At 33.9% G+C, this 24108-nt stretch overlaps 1 protein-coding gene across 1 annotated transcript in view; it reads left to right on the forward strand.

Annotated features, from left to right (window-relative positions):
* LOC135132006 (Ig-like and fibronectin type-III domain-containing protein 1) overlaps nucleotides 1-24108 on the forward strand; it is a 313291-nt gene that overhangs the window by 255685 nt on the left and 33498 nt on the right. Inside the window, exon 5 of the mRNA XM_064059917.1 lies at nucleotides 14042-14248. Within this exon, the coding sequence (XP_063915987.1) occupies nucleotides 14042-14248 (207 nt within the window). The remainder of the gene's footprint in view (nucleotides 1-14041; nucleotides 14249-24108) is intronic.

Raw genomic sequence — 24108 nt, forward strand, 5'->3', positions numbered from 1 at the left:
CAAATAAGAGTGTGAAAGTGTTACTCGAGTATTTGATAATAAGAAACACCGCCAGTTACGTGCTAAATTCATTAAAAAAGTATACTTAATTTGATCGAGAAAATAATCATCTTGTAAACTTTGAAATTTATATTAACAAAAATATGTTGGCAGCACTAACGGATTCCTTATTGCCGTTAACCAGTTTGACATTTAAGGTCGAATAACTGCAGTACCAACATCATTACTTTTAAAATATCTTAAATTTCATAGCTTACTATGACTTTTTATGACATTCTTATTTCCCGGACGTAATGGACGGTTTAGCCATAAAATTCTATAACCTTTTAGGGTTTAGATTTTGCAGTGAATATTATGTACGCAATAAAAATGAAAAAGTCTACGTGTCAAGAGTGAAAACAAAACCACAGTTTTTACCTATGTTAAGAATGGCAAGCTATATCTTTTACAAGTTAAAAAAAACAGTTAATTGTGTAAAACTCAACTGCCAGTTTCTGTTTCTGAACAAAAGAATAGTTCTCTCCCCCTTCTTTATTCTATTAAATTTTGCAGTAAAATGGTATCCATTCGCCTGTGACGCGGAATACTTCTGAAACTCAAATCCGCCCCTTTTAATCGATAACAATAAGACAGAGTACACCTTTGTAACTATTGTTAGTTATTCCGTTTAAGGTTCCACTGTCTTGTATCTTACCGTTGTTATTACCAATTCCATTTCATCCTTCTATTCTAAATTCAACATTTGAATGAGTATCTTTTCCGCTTTGATTTTACAAATGTTCCGCCAATTACTAGCTTTTAAATGAGATAAAGACTTTGTAGTCTGCAACTGAAAGACATTGTTTTGTTAAAGCGTAACATGTGGAAGGCCTGCTTCAGCACTGAAAACGCTACTAGACAGTTATTTTGTTATTTAATATAATTGCTTTATATGTTCATACAACGTCCCTTAATTTGGTGAAATCTGAATAAAGCTCATTATAGAAGTGTCTTGTTTTTGGAAGAATTTCTACATTAGTGCGTCCGACGTACGTATGCAAGGAAAAACAAAATGGATTGTGTATTTGTTGGCTTCAGTAACCAAATCTGATCAATAATTAAGTTTAAACACCACCAATTTTACATAAAAACAAATTGTTGAAATATACATCTCAGTTGGACATAGAGCATTAAATAATTTAACATAACTTTTCATTAACTATCAAAACCAACCACACAATCCCGTTTAATTGTGTACTGAGGTGTTGATATTAAACTTGACTATAACTGCCAGGAAATGGGAATATATTCTACATCAACGTAACAATAACGTAAAGATTGAATCCGACATATCTATATGCGAAAACGGATGAATTAAACCGCATGCAAACAATTGTCAATATTACGGCCCCCATTACATGCTATTTCCAACAATCATTAGTTTATTGTTTAACGTTTTGCACATCCACCTCTCTTTACATTTGACCTAGCTTTTCATTTGGGGTCTATTTACCAACGCCTACGTATGCGTAATTAATTCTAACGAGGATCACAGTTTATAGTTAGGTTTTTAAGGTTAGATGTTTGCCTTACATTAACTGTTAATAATAAAAAAAACACGATGCCCATAAAGAAATCATGACTTATTAGTTATTACAATTAACATATTGTTATCCCTTTATTCATTAAGCTGTAACAGTGACCCTACCGGAAGCGGCACTTCTGAACGGGGGGATAATCGGGAGCCAGTTTTTTTGTATCTACTTAACTACTTAAGGCTGATTTATAAACTTGTCGCTGACGTTGCTGTTTGCCGTTAACGTTGCCGTTATAAAATAAATACGCAGCGAAGCTATGCGTCGTTTATACATATCATCCGTTGACGTTGGCGTTGAAAGTTGGCACGCTGTTGGGGTAACGTTCGAAATGACCAATTTTTATGCATTGCTGCCAACTTGAAGGAAAATCTCCTGAAGTGGAGGGACATTTTTCTGGTTGACAGCACTAATTCCATGAAAATCAAATTTTGATAGAGATAATGAGGTCCACTAATGTTAAGCCATTTAATCACCTATTCACGGACACCCTTATATTTTAAATAGCTGCCATCATTTTGAACACTGTAGCTTTCTGTTAGTACTGACGCATTATTAAAGATAGTTATCGACGTTTAAATCAACAAGATTTATTGCTATTCGTTTCAAATAAATTAGGTATTATAATTACAAGGGCTTACATTTTGCCCTTTTTTCTTAATATGTGTAGTCTTCATTTCACAACAAGAAAGGTAAAACATGTTTAAAATGGTTAATGGTTTGTGCAGTTAAGCTTCGCCTTCCTGACTCACTATGAATAAAAAAAAAATCATCACAATAGAGATAGGGTGGGTGGGCGGGGCTATATTTTGTCTTGTCAACAAGAAACTTAAAACATATCCAAAAGTGTACATTTTTATTAACTTAAATCCTCCACTACAACCCCTTTAAATACGGCAAAAGTTGAACATCAAAGTTACGTACTATCACGGCCAACTGTATTAATATATACGATTTTGGAAACGTCAAAGAATCAACTTTTTATACGAATTGGGATGGCCATATGTATTAATACAGTTGGCCGTGGTACTATCAACGGCAACTTGGCAACGGAGCAAGGTTAGTTAATAGAGAACAGGTTACCACATAAACGAGCATATGGGCAAAATCGCTTACGGGGGAGGAGAGGTGTCAGCCCCATGTGACGTCAAAATGAGGTTGGTATTACTTGGGAATTTTTAGTAACTTGTAATTTTGAGTTGGTGTGACCGATCACCTGATGCCTTTAATCTGTACGATTTGTACCCAGAGATTTCTTAGTAACTAAGAAATCTCTGTTTGTACCGCTAATTCTGACGTTTGGTGTTAGTACTGCGACTCGTGTAACCCTATTTTGTCTTAAATTAAATTTATTTGTGTTTAAGCTAAAATGAAATGTTTTGATATATTACTAGAAAGGAAAAAGTAAACCAGTAAATGCAGATTTTCAGATTTTTTTGCATAAAAAAAATCAGTTAATAGTGTCGCATTTGTTATTTTCAAGTTCTACTGGCAACAAAACATTTTTCTTGAGGTTTATTAAATTGTTCTTTACACAGGATTGAAATTTGCGAAGTAGAAGCGGTCACTTGATTAAGTTTCCGTTTTTAGTGCGTTACTCGAGTATTTAAAACGGGCAATTTTCGCGCCATTTGAGAGCCCCTTGTGACGTATCAATATGGCATCCCAATGTGGCAACCTTATCTATTAAATGACTTTGGCAACGGAGTTTATAAATGACAATTTTCAGCTCTAAAACCAACGTCAGCGGGAACAGCAACTCCAACGGGAACTTCAACGTCAACAGCAAGTTTATAAATCCCACTCTACTTACTTCGGTGGTTCAGCTCAGGTTCAACTGCCGTATACATCAGTTATTTCGATGAATTTCTGCATCATTATACATTTATGGAGTTGTATTTTATCATTTTTTCACGAATGTCTCGGTTAGTGAACTTTGAAATTTGATATCAATAAAATATAGTAAAAAATTTCTCCTTTTAGTGATTTTCACTCACTGTACGTTATTTGCGAATTGATTTTCGTGTTTTGTAACTGACCCTTTTATCGGTGGTGCGGAGTGCAGCTGATGGCAGCGCGTATCTCGTATCCAAAACCCTACTTTTATAACACCCCCGTTTTATCTTTGTCCAAAAGCTGAAAATGTAATGATGATACACAGTTTCCGTATGTCCCACTTTTTACCCACGTAGCAAATAACTCCCTGGGGATAGAAAACGTGTCGGTTGCCGGCTCGCAGCCATTTAAACGTTCCCGCAATAGAGCAATGATAATTAAAGGGCTGCTTTCTTTAATCGCTCTTTTACACGAAGCCAAAGCAAATTAAGGCCCGTTTGATCGGTATTTTATTAAACTAAGAGCAATCAGTCGTTCGTCTAATTGTGAACCGAGTCCCATTATTAATTATCCGTCTCTGGAAAGGTCTTTAATTAAAGTGTTGCGAGCGCCAGGTGGAATCAACACAATTTTTCCGATTCGCGGAGGGAAATAATAAGAAGAGAAAGATTTATTTGCCCGACCGTGCTCACTTCTTAATTTAACTTGTCGCGGCGACTAATAGGATCTGTTTAATTTGTGGCCCCGGCTATGAACTTGAGTGAAAAAGCCTGTTCGAATCAATCCGGCCGACGTGGACGCTCTAATTTGCTTCCACAGAGCTGGGGTGGCACGGCCATTTTTATCGGTCACGGGATAGGGATACATATTATTCTGGGTCGGTACCGCACTCGAAAACATGACACGACAAGTTGGGATTCCCCCGGGATGTCTACCCGACCTCAACTCTTCGACGGACGGGGCGACAACTGTTGATAACCAGTTTAATCGACTGGAATTCTGATGTCTGCAGGGATCTTCCGAGTATTGTGAGTGTCGCTGGGAGTGTGAACTTTGTAATTGTAATTGTTTCTACTACATAGTTCAATTTTCAAAAGAGCAACGACGCCTTAAAAGAAACAGTACAGACCGCAGGTGTTACTATAAGATTTGTGCACTTTTTACTTCCCGAGCGTAAGCGAATTTATATATTTATATTTACATTAGTACACGACACAAAGTCGTTTAGAAAAAATGATAGAATAGAGAAATTGACACTAGATACTGCGGGATATTTACATAAACATAGTTTAAGATGTCACGCTATCTCACATATTGTTCAAGGAATGTGACAAATTTGTCCTGCAAATTGTGCACCCATACTTATTCCAAGATAGAATGACCAAAGGTCGCAAACAAAGGAGTTAAAGTGGGAATACATACCAGAACTTTATTGGCGCGTGAGACAATTTAATCGGAATGACGTAGAAACGTCAATCCAATACCAAGAAATATTCCGAGATCTTCAACACAGGTTGCAATTTTAAGAACTTTTTAACACGTAATATGTATACTGAGAATGACAGTGGTCCGAGGATGAATCCTTGCGCAACTCCTGAAGGTATGCAGTGTGCACTAGAAAGACAGTTGTTAACTTTCACTAACTGAGACCTTTCAAGAGAACAAATAAACCACCTCAAAAGAGAACTTGAAGTGCCATACGCTGATAATTTCCCTAGTAATATTGCATGGTTAATTTTATCAAATGCCTTACTGAAATCCGTGTGTACAGTGTATGTATTTGCAAAATAAACCATGTTGTTTATCAGAAATGATTCAAACAATTCACCAGATGCAGACAGAATAGGAACAGGTCTATAATTGTCTATAGAAAACTTGCTACCCGATTTTTGAAGAGGAACAACATGTGCAACTTTCCATAACGACGGATATTTACTGGTGCTTAAAGATAGGTGAATTGAAAATGGCAAAGTTAACGAGTCGCCTCAATTTTTGTAAAATAATGAAGGTATTTTATTAGGACCAGAACCCTTCATATCCAACTTTAGGAAACCGTCAACAACATCATTGGAACTAATAAAAATGTCCCTTATATTTACATTGGAATCATAACTAACGTTAAAAGTAGGCACACTCCTATCACAATATATACAGGAGAAGTAGTCCCTAAAAGATTGACAGATATCTATACTATTACGGAATATTTTTGCAGATGTAACTCCAGAAATGCTTAGAATTATCCATTAATTCACCTTCATTTGTACAAATATAGTTATTGTAGGCTTGATTGATAATAACAATGATTTTGCATAACCTGCTCAACTCACAGAACTGATTATAACTAGTTTAGGTTACTATGTGAGATTCTATAAAGCTTATGTGCCAATCTTTTTAGGTGTTATAAGTCTTATAATGTTTTTGTCGAACCAGACGAGATATGTGGAAGCAAATTTATGTTTAACGGACATAAAATAAATCAAGGCAGTAGATATGTAATTATAAAACACATCCAATGCACAATCAACGTCTGCGATATTGCTTAAAGTTGTATTCCAAACGACAGTATACAAATAAGATTACCAGTGTAAGTTAATATCATATGAGCCGTCCAAGGTTCTTGATATTAAATTCAGTAAGAAACGATGGATTCATGACTACGATTTATCACAAAAATTCATCGAGTCCATCGGACGACTTGCTACTTTCATGTTTTCTCGACGTTTCCTGATCCCGCCCTAGTGTACGAGAAAAAGTTGTCTCCCGTTTCCGTCTCTCTGTAATATGTATGTTGTCTGTGCCAATTTATACAGGATTTCTATAAATGTTTATAGGGTCGAAGTAGGTCACGGAAGCGTTCCGTCTCTCACTTTATATGGACTAAACTAAATGTCCAACGACTCACGACAAATATCACGCGCATCTGTATAATTGTTTGTCTAAATGCTTCATAAAAAACTAATTCATTAGAATAAAAAAAAACAAATTTATGCTGGTAAACATCACAGTAAATGTTGAAAATGTTCACCATTTTGTTTAAGGCACATATTCACTCCATTTTTAATTTCAAAAATATTCTGTGACATCCTTTCGTAAATACTTTGGACCCACTGTTCAATTTCATGTTCCAACCGGAACTCCTGACTGCTGAGCAAATCTCGTCAAAGATGTTTGCGAGTTCTAGTCAAGTCGTCTCAAATCATCAACTTCCTCAGATACTGAAGATCCTCCAGGAGATTTCCCTTTGTCGACACTGCCAGTTCGGACAAATGTGTTAATTACATCTCTAATGTTAGCCTCTAACCATGTTTCTTGCATTTGCAAATCGGGATATTTGGCCAGATATTCATGCTTACAAGCGGTTATAGAATACACACACTATTCGTTACCGGATCTCCCATTGCGATAATAAGACATAACAATGAAACTGTCTTGTTCAACAGAATAAACCATTTTCACGGTCTTCGCACAATAACAAAATTTTCGTGTGCAATCACCAAGAGTTTTGAAAGATACACGCCAGTGTTTTATTATTAGAATTACATTGCACGTGCCGGAATTGGCATACGTGTCCTTGCTGAAACAATTTGATCGGAATATTTTCAAATGGGAAAACACGCTGGACATTCATATTTTTGAAGCAATTGTTAATCCGTTTTCAGGGGGAGCAATAAAAGCTTTTTTGCAAATATTTTAAAAATAAATGTGAAAAATTATTGTTATTCTTATCTTAATAGGTGGGTATTTGCTTTTCCCATAATTAAACAGTGCCTCTATAGTGCACCTAATAAAATTGATGCCGTTTAATATGTAGGCTATCCATAATGCATCCATAAGCGGTATGTGTTTAAAAAAGATAAAATTGAGGCTAGCCTCATTTTCCGTGGTTGCAAAAGTGACAGACAATGATATTTCAGCGCACAATAGTGCGATTACGGTGAATTTTGTAGTATTAAAAAGCAGAATATTCAAAATTAAGCCGTTTTTTGTTTTGTAATAGATCTGTATGTACATCATTTGTTCAAAATTTTACAAAAAATCTGGATAGTTAAGCTAAAAAATTGTAAATCTAAATAAAAAATAGTATCAATAGCAAATTCTCGAGATGAACTCATCAAATGTTTGGTGAGGATGAACACACACATTTCATGAACGTTTACTGGATAGTCTTAAAATACACCATAAATTCCACAATGGTGCCCATTCTCCGTTATACAGTGCCTGTATGTTGAGATTTCTATGCAAGTCTGCTCCATCTATCTCTATGTACCTAGTGTCTTTTTGTGGACGTTGTCTAGACTCTAGAACTTCGAACTTTATAGTCAACTTTGAAATAACAAAAATTACGAAGGAAGAGAATCAGAAAACAATTTCTGAGATTTAAACAAACGGAATTAATGGCAGCAATTAACTAAAAACGAACTGAGGAAACCAACCGACCTTTTGTCTTGAGAAAAGTGAAAGCAAGATTATTTAATAACAGATTTAAACTTTATTTAAAGAACATTAATATGAAACGGGTTTGCATAACAAAATGTCTTAAAATTGTTTTTATGATTATATCTTGGTATCTTGAACATTTCTCTTTTTTATGAACTTCTAAAGCGATGACTGGCAATTTAAGCTTCAAACCCGTATTTACAACAATCTACAAAGAAGATCTTAAACGTTAAATGGTTTTATATGAAGTTTTAACGAATAAGTATTCAGGTGCCAACATCCCTCCCCAGGTCTAACATTTCGACAAATTAAAATTCCTAGCAGGAGTTGAATTTCACTTTAGTAAACTACTCTTGCGCCAAAACGCCAGGGAAATAAGCTCGTGCTAATTAGTCCCACGCAATGTGGACATTATTTGTCTAGTGTTTTATAGAAACAAAAAATAACTACTAATTAGACTTCTCTTCTACTAGTAGTCTCGATCTCTTAAAATTAATTCCTGAATACATAAATTCTTCGGGCATTTTTAATAACAAATGATTATTTCGTGTGTTTGTACAATACACAAACACAAAGTTAGCAGCAAACACGCACCTTGCACTTAATTAAAACCTCCTTAAATTACGTCGATAGATAATTTTCATCACGGTAAAACTTGTCTAGTCTTGTGTAAAAATATTGTTCCCGAATTTCATATTTCAACAGTAAAACGGAGAACCGCCACATTTCAATAATTTCCGTTTAAACTCCGCCTGATCACGTCAAAATAACTTCTGACTTCGCCGAAATAAACTCATTACCTGTCGGAAATTATAACTGCAAATTAAATCAAAATTAGGCTGATCTGCACCCTTCGACCTACCCCTCTTTTTTATTAAATCGTTCTTCCTCGTTCCCTCTCGCTGGTAATTACACAAAACCAGACCCCCTCCAACGCAATCTCCAGTGCGTAAATTTGTAATGGTGAATCAAGATAGCTGACGGGGGCGGTGTCTACATATCATTGCGGCGGCGGTATTAAATACCCGGGCTCCAGGGAATATTTATGGGTGACGTTATGTTGGTAACACTGCTGAAACGCGCACGTGAACGATCCATCTTGCTGGCGCGCTCTTGGCAATATGTGCTACATTTAAAACTCGGATTCGTTCCGCGTTTTTATTATTAAAAAAATGTTCGCAGCTTTGTGGGAATAAAAACGAGAATGTTTCGAGCAAGTTTGGGTATCGGATTAGGGTTGGTAGTAGTTGTGGAAGGTTGAGATTAAAAAATCGCTATAATTTATACTTGTACACGTAAGGGCAGAGTTCTTTAGATACTTACATAGGTTAAGTTGAATATATTTGTTGGCTATTGAAATGGATATATACCGCTGTCTTTTATTGTTGTGGATAAATTTTGGCAACTTTTTGGCAGGAAGTGTTTTATGTCTGACCTATCCTGTATGCGTGTAGTGCCACACTAAGAATGTAGAAGTTACTGCTATCATTCTTACTTTGTCTGATACCTTAGTTGGATACGTCTGTATTATTCCTGCACATGAGGGATAAGCCACATTTTCAAAGTAACATATACATCGTGACTTTAACCACTGCCCTATCTAAACCTATCTAAACATGAAGGAATTGGAAGTTAGCTACAAATCGTGAATAATCACATCAGAGTTTGAGCAGTTTTTGATATACTTGTTAATCAGAATCGCTAAATTATTGAATTATTGGAATCTGTCAAATACAATCCTGCCTTCCCACGGTTTATAGAAGACGCCCTTACTCGTGTGCACGATATTGCGGTCTTGTGCTAGAGGTCAAGAATCAGTGGAATACTGAATTAGTCTGTTCGAATAGCTATTAGAGACCTAGCGTAGGAATCCAGAAACTAGGAAACGACGGCTACTTTGTTCAGGTCTGCGTTAGATATAGTAAAGCAAGTTAACTTTGACCCTTCTTGTAATAAACCACTATGTTTCTAATATTTGTTAGTATCGAACGAAAGCGGAATTTTAATCTCTGCGCATCGCTCAACAAAGCTTTTGCTGGTTTTATGAGTGCCGCTTTGTCAACCGAACTAGAAAGTAAAACGAGTAGCGAGCGCTTACTCTCTAATAGAATTGCTTTTCATACTAAACGCACAAAAAAACAAGCTCCTTCTTAGTAGTGCGCTTGTCAACATTTTTCACATTATTACGAGGGCCGGTTATTTTAAATTGGTTTTAATCGTATTTGTCATAATATTATAATAATAGTAACAAACATAATTCTGGGTACTTCTTCCTGATAATACCTAGGCATTGGAAACATGGATCGATCGCTCCTTCGAAAAAAAGATTTGGGATGCCCAAAACTAACTACAGAAAATTCTTATGGGTTTGGCTACGCAATGAAAATGAAACTTTAAATTTAGTAATAAAATACCTACCAGAAAAATATCTTCCTTATTTTCTTTTGTAAAATATTTATGACCAAATTTCAATAATGTATATGTGATTTCCGAGATTCTTTCAAATTACTTTAAAAACAAAACAAATAATCCCCGAGATTCTTTCAAACTACTTCAAAAACAAAACACAAGGGTACCTCGGATTTTTGCTTCAAAAACAATACAATTACTTCAAAGACCAGACATTACGGATCACGAGACTTCGAAATTCTTCCAAAATACTTCAAAATCAAAACACAAGAGATTCCCGAGATTCTTTCAACCTACTTCAAAAATAAAACGCAATGGTCACCCATATTCTAATAAAGTACTGCAAAAATAAATATACAAAAAGATCTCCAACATTCTTTCAAATTACTTCAAGCCAAGACATCACGAATCACGGAAATTCGAGATTCTTCCAAAATACTTCAAAAACAAAACACAAAAGATTCCGAGATTCTTTCAAACTACTTCAAAAACAAAAAACAAGGGATCCCCGAGATTGTTTCAAGTACTTCAAAAGCACAACAAGGGATCCTCGACATTATTTTCCACTTGCTTTAAAAACAGGACAAAGAATTCTCAAGATTCTTTCAGACTGCCTCAAAATCAAAACACAAGGGTTCCCGAGATTCTTTCAAATACTTCAAAAGCAAAACACAAGGGATCCCAACATTCTTTCAGATTACTTCAAACACAAAACAGAAGGGTCCCCGAGGTTTGTTCAAATTGCTTCAAAAACAAAACACAAGGAATCCTTGAGATTCTTTCAAACTACTTCAAAATCAAAACGTAAGAGATTCCGAGATTCTTTCAAACTACTTCAAGAACAAAACACAAGGGGTCCCCGAGATTGTTTCAAATATTTCAAACGCAAAACACAAGGAATTTTCGAGATTCTTTTCTAATTGCTTTAAAAACAAGACAAACAATCCCCAAGATTCTTTCAAACTACTTCTAAATCAAAACACAACGGTTCTCGAGATTCTTTCAAATTCTGCAAAAGCAAAACACAAAGAATCCCGAGATTCTTTCAAATTACTTCAAACACAAAACACAATGGTCCCCGAAATTCTTTTAAATTACTTCAAAAAGAAGACAAGGGATCCCGAGATTCTTTCAAACTACTTCAAAAATAAAACACATCTAGCTCTTGAGATTCTAATAAAATACTGAAAAAATAATATACAGAAATATCTTCAAGATTCTTTCAAATTACCTACTGCAAAAGCAAGAGATCACAGATCACGGAAATTCGAGATTCTTCCAAAATACTTCAAAAACAAAACATAAGGAATCCTTGAGATTCTTTCAAACTACTTCAAAATCTAAACACAAGAGATTCCGAGATTATTTCAAACTACTTCAAAAACAAAAGAGAAAGGGTCCCCGAGATTGTTTCAAATACTTCAAAAGCAAAACACAAGGGATTCTCGAGATTCCTTTCTAATTGCTTTAAAAACGACAAAAAATCCCTAAGATTCTTTCAAGCAACTTCAAAGTCAAAAAACACAAGGGTTCCAAAGATTCTTTCAAATACTTCAAAAGCAAAACGAAAGGCATCCCGAGATTCTTTCAGATTAATTCAAACACAAAACATAAGGGTCTCCAAGATTCTTTCAAACTACTTAAAAAAATTAAACTAAGATTCTAATAAAATACTACAAAAATAATGTACAGAAAGATCTTCGAGATTATTTCAAATTACTTCAAAAACAAGGCAAGGTGTCCCCGAGATTCTTTCAAACTACTTCAAAAACAAAACATGAGGAGTCCCGAAGGTTTTTTCAAATTACTTAAAAGCAATACACAAGGGGTCCTCAAAGATTCTTTCAGATTACTTCAAAAACAATACAAGGTATCCCCGAGAATCTTTCAAACTACTTCAAGAAAAAAACAGAAGGGGTCTCAAATTACTTCAAAGACAAATACTGTCACTGAGATTCTAATAAATTGCTAGGAAAAATTAGTTAGAAAGATCCCAAGATTCATTCAAATTACTTCATAAAGAAGACATCACGGACAGGGAAGTGTGGGACCATCTGAAAATCAAAAATTTTCCAGAGGCACCAGGTGAACCAAAGCGCGGGTATCCAAATCCAAATTTTATATACATTTAAATGAAGTAAAATATCGGCCTTTTAGACGCTTGTCTAAATTTTTCTCGCGCTGTTTCAACAAGTCCCATCTGGCTCTGAACAAGTTTATACTATAAGGGACCGCTATAAAATTGTTGTCTCTATTTTGTCTACTACAAAACTTATTAAATTTAACTTTTAATCTTTTAATCAGTGTTTGAATTAACACGGAAACTATTTAATGGAAAATATCTGCTTATAAATAAAAAGAATTATTTAGGAAGCCATATGAAGTATGTAGATCATATTGGCTTTGAAATTTTGAAAATTTTTCTTGCTGCCGGATATGTAGGCAACCAATAATTCAGGTCGCATGATAGATCCCTACCTACTTCATGAAAGTAACAAATTATATTAAAAATGCAGTGATTTAATTTCCAAAGGCAACATAATGTACTACATTTTATAACCAGCCGGTATAGAACATTAAATGGTGAAAAAAGCATCACTTATTTTATGCTCAAAACTGCAACTAAATAATATCGATAACATTATAGACATCGACATCTTCATTAAAAAACTGACTGTCTCTTTCTAAAATATAACCCCAATTTCTCGGTCTTTTGTGTACACCGTACCGTACAAGCCAGAAACCGCAGAGAAAAGAATGCCAAAGTTTATTTGAAAACAGAATTGAATTAATTCGCATTTTAGGCTAACGTTAGCATATTTTATTAAATTTTTATGATTAATTGCACGGAAGACCAATTTGAAAAGAAAAAATTTAATCAACCTTCAAGTGATGAGATATGTTTAGGCAAAAAAATATTAGCGGAATTAATGTCTTTCATTGTGTCATGTACTTTTCATGGCTTTTTTCTTAAATAAATTACTTCATTAAAAAGAAACTCATAATAAATTCCCGCCTAATAAGTTTTTCAGTTGGAATGATTAAAAGGTTTCCTGAATAATAACAAAGTCATAATTTAAAGGACTTTTCATTTTTGTTTCATTACGATGGAGAAATTTTCAAAAGAGGTTAAGTTTAAACTTCCCCTTTAAAACTCAAGCGACAGTACATATATTTCCCACAAAAGTACAAACACGCGAATGCCAAACAATAGTACTAGTGTAAGGACACATTCGAACACGGCATTTTCACCTTTAGTACTATCCAATTTATAACATAGTGCTAAAAATTCTGAAGTGACTACCATAATTTATGTTCTGCTTAAAAAACTCGTCAGATGAGTAGCTGAAAATTACAAGCCTGAAAGAACCTCTATAGAGAGCCCCTCAAATTAAAACTCCTATTTGTCAGGTTGTCGGCTCCAGTCTCTGTCAAATTCCTCTGTCAATTTACAAGAACCTTGCCGACAGCAGCATTTGATTACCGTCAAATTTTTGACGTTCCTAGCCGGAGCTCAACTCATACCGGAATTTTCTCGTCCCGGAAATGAAAACGCGTCCTTACAAGAACAAGACAAATGGAAAAGCGTAACTGTAACTGTAAATACTATTATTATGATGGATGTCCCCCGCTGACAGGTCCATAAACTGAAAAGTAGGAGTGTTTAGGAACGTGGAAAGATACAAATGGTCGGGCGCGTCATAAATTTTGATGAAGCCTTTTTCTGGATATAATAAGGATATTTATTCATTTTTCTTTCTCTTACACACATGTGTTTGTTCCAGGATTGCCGTCGATGCGAGACAGCCTGACTAATCCCGTGCACGTATACGAAGGCGACGATGCTCTTATTACGTGCGTGGTTAGGGATATTGGGGAGAACACCATCATGTGGAAGAAGGAGGACAGGGAACGGCACAGCACGAGAGTATTGACGGCCGGAGATAAGAGGGTTACTGCTGATAAGAGATTCGCTGTCTTGCACGACTCATGTAAGAATAATATTAAGGTCTTTTTTTAGCACCTGTCGAACTAGTGCACCGAAAGAACTCAATTTTCGACACAAAAATGACGTGGAGGGTGATTTTTACTCAAGATTAACGTGGGGTTGACGCGGGCTGTTTTCGAGGCACGTGCAAATATTGGTTACCTTCTGAAACATAATTTCTAGTTTATTGAGGTTCTAACACACGACACGAAACACTAGCTTCAAGGCTGAGAGCTCTTAAGTGAGCGTCCAATACACTTTTTTAGTTATGCCTGTAAGAAATATATAGCCTTGCGAAAAAGTATGGAAGCAGTTGAATATTTCGGGAACGGTTAGTTGGATTTTCTTGAAATTTGAGCTATACTTATAAATACTCAAGATCTATGTTCTATAATTTTTTTAAATTTTCAAAATCATTTGTTTTCAAGAAGCAAGGCTAACTTGATTTTTTTTTAAGTAGCACCACTAGTGAAATCATCAATTACTTACTTAGACAAATATTTCTCAACTATGAAAACTCAAATTTACCTACAGGTTCCATCTGGTTCCAACAAGATGGAGCACCACATCACTTCGAACGTCAAGTACGGCATTACTTGAAAGAAACTTTTCCTAGAAGGTAGACACGACGAAGGGTGGGAATTGAGTGTCCAGCTAGGTGACCCGATTTAACCCTACTTGACTAAAAACTCCACGGAAGAATATTAAATGTATCGCTGATATTCCTCCTAATATTCTAATAGAGTCAATTGAAAACTTTGTGGAACGTATTTACTATTGCCAGGAAGTAAATGGAGAACATTTCGAACATTTGTTGTAAAATTATTGTTTTTTAAATATATATTATTTGATCTTTTTTCCATAAAGGAATTATTTATTTAAATTTTTCAAAATTTTTTCGTAACAAAGTATTCACTATTTACAATAATTAAACTAGTATAATTTTTGAATAAAGTGTCCTACGCCAGGACTTTGACAAGTGATAGTATTGTCAAGGCTAGCTAGGATTTTCTGATTTTCAGTATTTTTATTTTGACAATTTATTTTACCATGATGAGAAAAAATAAAATAATGCATGCTTTACATTTCTGAATCCAGAAAAAATGCAGTATGTAAAAATAGAACACTTGACCACTAGTGCTATTCAAGAAAAAAGCAAATTAGCCCTGGACCTTGAAGAAGTAATGAAGTATAAAACTTGAAAAAACTGCAGCAAATAGAACTTGAGTATTCCCAAGGACAGCCCAAATTTCAAAGACATTCAACAAACCATTCTCGCGATATTCAACTGCTTTCATACTTTTTGACGACCCTGTATATTTTCAAAAGTTTGTACGAAATATAGTAATTTTCATCCTCATGACGCAAATAGCCATTTATTAAAAATCAATATGTCCTAGAGTGTGATACTTTTCATAATGTGATCTTTCATTCCTTGAGAATACGAAAACTTATTGCACACAAACTTCACCAATCTCATTTTTAATTAAATTATTATGACGTTAGGTTTAATGGAAAAACGAATTACTAACATCCGTTTAAAAGGGTTATCTGTCGTATAGCTCATTTATTTTGAGAAGCTGAGATTCATTTTTAAATTCGTAATAAAAATTTAATGAGTTGGAAGATTAAAGATAGATCGGCACATCAAAATTTGCAGCAACTAATCAAGTAATCTTATATTAATAAAACCTCGGCTCATAAAAATTACGAAATTTATCTGCACTTTTCAGTGAAAATGAAGTTTCTAGACTTTATGAAAGTTATCCAGTTCAGCTGAATGTTTCATTTCAAGAGACTTGTGAAAATTACTTCAAGATGACTACTGATATTTAAAACAAATTATACAGCGAAAAAACAACAAAAGAAAGTTTATTTAGGCGTATTATGAAACTGACGCAGCACTTGCAGTTTCACCGGAAATAAAGACAACTTTGATTTTTTACTTTTTAGAAGAGTTATTGTGCTTAATCTGTACTGTCCACCTGTTTCACTTTAAAGTTTTAATCATTTTAAAAGTAACAGGTTCGTAATTCAAACGATTGATGAAGACACACATAAAAACATAAAGTGAAAAGACTGTTACCGTACCACCTTTGTTTTTCCCATGCCATCAAAATTTTCTTTTGAAACAGAAATAATTACTGAAATTGTAAATTGTTGCGCGTAGGGGTTGGCAATTCAAACAGATTGGGCAGTATACCAAATTTATTAGAAGAAAATGTCGCTGGTACGGGTGTTGGTTACAATTATCCCTTGTCTGCTACAACTACAACTACTTCTTCAACTACAAATACAAATACAACTAATACAACTAACTTCTTCAGGTGCGAGCCAAAAGTTATATATTGACAACTATAGTCATGTGACCGACCATAGTTCCGGAGTAATGACATGACCTCCTTAATTTTGATTGAGTCGATACTTAGCAATCGCGGAAAAGGAAATGCAACTCAGCTTGACTTCGGACTCGCTTCCTTCTAACAACGCTTGCACATGCTGCCGCAGCAACCCCAATTAAACAGGATATTTCACAACAAAATATAGACGTCTTAAATTTGAAACGATAAGTTAATATTGTTATCATGAGCGGCTGAACGGGTATTTAAAGATCGACATGGGTAAAACTCAACAATTTATTTTTTAGTAACTCAAATTTACACGTCTAATTACACAGCCATTATTTACAAAATAATTCCGGCGCAACTTGGCTGGCTTCTCTCAATATTCGCTGGACTCGATTCGACTGTATAATAATAATCGTTCCTTTATTTAAACCTATACGTTTCTATGGATGGATCGAGAACGCCGCTTCGAGGTTTTTCTGGGCTCTGCACTCGAGACTTTCGGTAATCCGCTCCAGACTTGTTTTTATGGAGCGCCGTCGGCCAGCGTCACCGATCATCGCCGTACATACTAGAAAGCTGTCGACGGCCCATAGGCGGCGTACCGGGGAGGCGTATAGGTTTATTTCGTAACAATATATAAAACGGAGTAAGATCAGCAACATCACCTTTGGTTTTTCAGACTGATACCAACTTCTTTTTTCAAGTAGAATATGCTCTTTGTCTACGTAAAACTGAATAGGTTTTTATTTTTTCGGTATTTTTTTTTTATTCAAGGATTCCTATGTTATGATTACTGCATAAATTTGAAACTATGGACCATCAGCAATCCAATCAACCAAGAATTAACTTTCACGCTATTCGGATATTCAGATCTGTGGAAACAGTCGACACATACGAATTCTATTCACAATCACCACTATTTCCAGTTCCAAACAAAAACCATAATTTTAAAGGAGAACTTCTACAATTTTAGAATACATGAACACAGAGAAGAAAAATACATATGGTAGAACGAGGCATAGGAAAGATCATGTATTTTATCACACTCCACGTAGCCTCAGAATTTCATCAACCCTGACGAGATAGAATAAACAAGCTTCACCACAGAAACTAGACGTTACAGATACATACAATGAACAACATTTTAAGAAGAATACAAATCTAAAAATGCCTCTTTTATCTTGATTACATCATAATTTTTTCAACATCAGTTGAAGACCATATAAGTTTTCGAAACATTAAGAAAAGCCAATTTCAAGATTGGACAAAACCAAATTTTTAAGAAAAGAAGTAGTCTATTTAGAACACGACGGCATCACAACCGAATCCAGAAAAAATAAAATAGTCATCAGTTATCGATTGCAAAAAACAAAAAAGAGATTAATTTCCACATTTAACAAACCTTTAACGAAATGTTTGAAGAAAAATGTTGCAATTACACATATCCAACAATTCGTAAACACCTTCAAAATCTGCAAAAAAATTTTGAAAACCCATCCACTTCTAACAATACCCAGATTTTTAGAGATTATCCATATTAACAACAGAGGCATCAAATGTCCCCCTTGGAGCAGTCTTATCTCGAGGACAGTTAGAGAAGATAAACCAATCGTACTCAATGGAACTAAACAGAAATAGTCATCCCTATACGGAAGAAAATTCACATTCTACATTCCTACGCTGGAGATGAAACCTAGGACAATACGATTACGACATCGTTTACAAAAAAGGAAAAGTCGACAAAAATACTTTTAAGTATACGGATTGACCCTTTGGGCACTGAGGAAGAACTTGAGCAATTGTTAAACGAACTAATGGAAGAGAAGGAGAACCGAATCATAGAATTATTAAGAACCCCAATTCCGAATTTAATGGACTTCTCACAACATTAGTGAGCCCAACAGATTTCTCATTACCAGTATACAGAATACAAATTCCACAAAATTTTGAACAGACAAGTCATGAGAAACATTATCAGCAAACCCAGGAACAATCCGAGCAAACACACCAACATGGATCATCACAACGAGAAAAACTAAGAACCATCGACATCTGTGAAGATGTAATCCCTTTATCAATACCGAAAATTACAAAGGATAATAGAATAGCAGTATTTAAAGTCCACACTCCTCAGGACGACAACAATCAACAAATCAAACATCTTTTAATCGATTATTACGAAGCGTAAAGACTTTTTTTTTATACTAAGTAGAAGAATGTGATGTAGTGGTTTTGCAAACTATGCAACGAAACGTTCAACATCGAAGCACCACTTCTAAAACGCTATACCAAAAGAATAATCACAATTAAGAACAAACAACGAACAAAAAGGATTAATAAGAGATCATTCCTTATATAAGTATGTAAAGATAAAACCCCTCATAGTCGCACTTTTCCAATAGGTTGCAGTGTTTAAGTGAAAATTTTCAAAATCCATATTTCCTTGCAAAAGTGTACCATTTTAACCATGTTTTAAGTTTCTTGTCGTGAAAAGATCGCTACGTACATTAAAAAGGCAGTGATGGGACTTTACGCATCGACTTTAATTGTCTACGTTACGTCGTAGAGAATAGGTAAACAACGTAAAGAATGTAAACAATGTAAACTTTCCGTAGACAATACCAACAACAAACGTAAGGTTACGTTTTTAGAGTCAGAAACTCACAAAAAATAAACAGTTTAACGCCGTCAGAAATGGCAGGAAGAAAAAGAAATCCGATGTTTAATAACTTAGGTTTCGAGTTAATCAAAGTGAAAGGGAAGTACACCGCCAAATGTCTCATTTGTGAAAAATCATTGGCAAATACAGCCGCGGAGAGGTTAAAATCACATAGGTATAAATCATTTATTAGTCATAATCTATTGATTTAAATTTTACACTAAATTGACGATGACTTCGTCGAAATTGTCAAGGAGAACATCAAGATATTTGATCCAGTTTGCCACCTGATTATTAGTTGCCAAAAGTCTGTATTTTCGATTGCTGATGCAGCGAATCTTTAGTTAGATTTGCAGCTTCCTGACAAATTTGAAAAAGAACTTGCTCGAAGAAAATCAATGGCACTAAATACATATGCATTAGTGGCTTATTATTTACATCCCTTTCTAAATAACTAGAAATTTCAAAAAACTCATACATCTGTTATTAACAAGTTTCTAATTCAAAATCTGAGCGGTAGTGGATTAGAAGAATTAGACGCTTTTATTGAAAAACGAGAAATTTTGAAAATTTTATTTGAAAAGGAACTTAAAAGCCCATTTACGTTTTGGAAATTAGCTTCGTCTGAATTCCCAGAGATTTCAAATTTGGCACTCAAACTTCTAATGATACCTGCTTCATCCGTTCAAATTGAGCGAGTTTTTTCAACATGGGGATTAATTCATACACCAATTAGAAATAGGCTAACATTTGAGAGATCAAAAAAACTCATTCACGTTTATTATGCATTAAAGATACAAGAGAAGAAACAAGCAGAGGACAGCGAATTTAACGAGTTATTATTTGAAGATGAATAATCGAGTACAGTTATTATTAATTAATTAATTACTACCATTCGTTCTTTAAACTCTTTAACTTTTGACTGTTATCAAGTTTTTGTGTATTAAATTTTTATTTTTTTGTATATTTTTTTACAAATATAAATTTTGTATTTGTCAGTTTATAAAAATACATTAAAATTTTATTGACCTTTATTTAACCCATTATTATTTACATTGTCTACATAGCAACATAGTTTACATGAACTCACTTAAAGTTTACTTTACATAGTTTACACGTAAACTATTCGATTGTTTACACTGACGGAATCTACGTGCCCATCACTGTAAAAAGGTAAAATATAAGCCCCGCCCACCCACCCTAGCTCAAGTCTGATGATTTTTTTATTGATCGTGAGCCTAGGGCCGAGCTTGATTGTAAAATCCTTATTTTTCTACGAGAAATTATCATGTGAAATATGTTCTTAAGTAATCGTGTTATACAAAGAAAACTAAATGTATTGATTAAAAAAAAAAACCAAAGCGGAAATCCCACCTATTTGTTTCTATCTTAATCATGATAAATTTTTGATTCGTTGCCATGGATTTAGTTATTTAAAAAATTTTTAACGTCAAATAATAATCATTTCAAAATTCTACCTTGTCGGATGTCTGAGATACGAATGTGTTGACGCACCTAAACAACATATTCGGTTCTATTTACAAAAAACTATTAATACTAGACATAGTACTTATGTTTTTTTTTGTGTTAATTAACTGCTCTAAATTTCAAACTTCCATCTTTTCAAATAAGTGAGATATTTAAATGATTGCCGGTTTATAACACAAATTGTACGGTAGCTCATATAACGAAATTTTCAATTAAAATTGATTTAAAAATCTATTTTTAAATTTTTACTGTTATTGTTTTTACTATTAATGAAAAGCATTTTCAGTTTGAGTTTCATTTTCGTTTTGTTTATGTAGCTTATTAAAAGAAACAAACGATGGTTTGGCATTAAAAGCCAGTATTTCATTTTCAGTAAAAATAAACGCAAAATTGTTGTTATGATAATTAAGTATTTTGTGCTATTTTTAAGTAATATAACCAAATTATCAAGAATTTTTCACGGAGAAGCATTTATTTTTTTCGTAAATGTAATTAATCTAATTTTTTAAGGACACTCAGAAAAATGTTTTCGGAAGACTGGTAGCATTAGGCAAAATCAAGAAGTCGCACATTAACAAAACGAACTCGCGAAGTTATTGAAAATATTAGCAGATTATGGATGTATGGATCACCATACATCTTTAAGAAGGCTTTTACAAGTTGAGTTGTCATATTCAACTTGTCAGAAATTTGTTAAAAAGTACCTGATGTTGTTTCCCCACCAAATACAATTTTTTCAAGAACTTAACCCATGTGACTGTAAAGAGAATGACTTATTGTAACTGGTTTAATCAAACAATAAACAATGATTTTCTCGATATCACATTTTCAGTGATGAAGCCTATTTTCATCTATTAGGGTATGTATCTGATATGGACTACTAGTTTTGTTAGGCAATTTCTGTGATCATAGCACAAGATAACTTTTTGAAAGACTCTTCCAACAGTTGTACTTCTGTGAAGAAAATGAATTTTTTCCTATTAAGGAAAGTGTTATATTCCACTATTACAGCATGTATGTACCTATTATAGAGTCATTTTTGAATTTGATTGTCGCCCTTACACATAAAAATTTTATTGCATGTGGTGCTTTACTTTATCACCACTTTGTCTTTATTTTATTCTTTTTTATTAAATTTTTACCGTTGTGTACACTAACTTGCAGAGCTATTTTATTAATAAAAATGAAGTTTTAATTTAGAATATTCTGCTAGTACAAGACTTTACCAGTTGCTTAGATGGTCAAAGAATTAAATTCGTGTGTAAGCTCAGAGAATTCTTATTTGCCTTACAACTTTCTGCTTCTAACTGTGCCCTGTCAACACTAAACTGCCATCTGCTATATCGCACTGTGAGAGCAATACTCACGTAAGTCAAAATTTGCCGAATTCTTAAATTTATCATTAATGCATAAAAAAGTTAATGTAGTTTTAGTATATAAAAGTATAAACGGTTTTTAATCGTCGCGTAATGCTCAAATTCATCAAAATGTTTGTATTGCATTTCCGAACATTACGTGTGCACTTAATGCAAGACTGCCGTATCTCAAAACTAAGTGAAATGCACGTAAGCTATGAAGCTATGACATTTCAATCGATGTTGATAATTTGATACTCCTACTAATTTAGGTACAAATTGAACACAACAAATGCACAATGTCTTCTGATATAGTTAAGAATTGACCGAAAACATGGAAATCAATTTTTCTTTGAATAGGAAAAGTAGGAAAGTTAATTAGAGCGAAATAAAAAATTTAAGATTTGTCAAAAATTCCGATGGAATTTTGTAATTTCGTATAGAAAGGAAGTATATCAGGAAATAATAGCCAATCAATTCCCGAACATCACGACAACGGCGGCATCAGACTTAAATAAAAATGATTAAACAATATTTATGAAGATCTTTTAGCAATACGTAAAAAATACGATGGACTGAATCAATTATGTATAAAAAAACGAATTAAATAAAATTATAACACATTTTATAACAATTTAGCCATAGTACACTGACCGACAAAAAAAAACCGGCCACCCTGAAAAATTTCGCAAAACGAAGCTTTAAAAATTATTAATTTAACTAGTGATCGTTATTTTATTAAAGAACCATTCACTATTGATATATAAGGTATAAATTAGCAAAAAAAAGAAGCCAATTAAACGCAGAATTAAATTTAATTTAACAAAATAACAGAAACAGAGCGACACTTTGAAAGACGTCTGTAAGAGTTAACGGAATTATTTTTGCGTGAAAGCGTTTATTAATTGCCAAATTTATAATCAAACGATGAAAAACACTATTTACAACAACAGCCTCCTTTATCGTTTTTTTTTTTAAGAAAATATCGTACTTGATTTGTTTCTGTTACCTATTTTGTTAAATTAAATTTAATTCTGCATTTAATTGTCTTCTTTTTTGTGCTAATTTGTATATCATGTGTCAATAGTGAATGATTCTTTAATAAAATAACGATCACTAGTTAAATTAAGTTTTAAAGTGGTTTTGCGAAATTTTTCAGGGTGGCCGGTTTTTTTTGCAGATCAGTGTAGATGTTGAATGAATTAATACTATGATTGTTTTGTGTTTTGTTATATTTTTTTCATTACAATATGTTGCTAGTTTGCTCTTGTCTTAAATTTATTAACACGCAAGCCAAAATATTTGATATGGTGTAGCAGTGCAATCGCCACGTAAGTCAAAATTTCTTGTTTTCTATAACGAGTAGAAGGGTCTACTCTAAAGGAATAAAAACACGATTAATAATAGATTGACAATACGACTATAATGTATTTCGAAGCCTTTGGTATTTAAGATACAAATAATCTATTGGGAATTTTAAATCATCATTACTCAAAACACGCTGGTTTTGAGTTACGTGAGTATTGCTCTCACAGTGCGATATGTCAATTTATATGATATGCTATTGCATCAAAATTAGCTGTTTTGAAAATTTGAAAAGATATTATATTTGTCTCCACTGGTCCTTGGCATATCAATTTTCAAATCTTAAATGTCAAATATGAGCTCACATCTGTCACCTTTAAAGTATCCACCTTCAAATTGCAGTTAGCTTGAGCTATATGCCAACTCTCAACTGTCACTCTGTCAAATGTTCACGAGACAGCTTAGAAGCGGTCAAATGTCATCGATCAACTTTCAACAACCATCATCTTTTATCTGTATTCTGACATCTTAAATCGTATGCTGTGTTGTATTTCCATTCTTAAGTTTAATCTTGATCACTGATGAGTCAATCTTTTTGTGTGATATACAGCCACTCTGAATTGTTCGCCATCAATTGTCGTAGAATCACAAATGACCAGTTTATGCCGGATACCTACTTAACCTTTCGGCTGAAAGTGTGATTTTTCCC

The sequence above is a fragment of the Zophobas morio genome, unplaced genomic scaffold, assembly GCF_036711695.1.
Source record: "Zophobas morio isolate AGI-343-1 ecotype UQ-CSIRO unplaced genomic scaffold, CSIRO_AGI_Zmor_V1 ptg000021l, whole genome shotgun sequence".
Lineage (NCBI taxonomy): Eukaryota > Metazoa > Arthropoda > Insecta > Coleoptera > Tenebrionidae > Zophobas > Zophobas morio.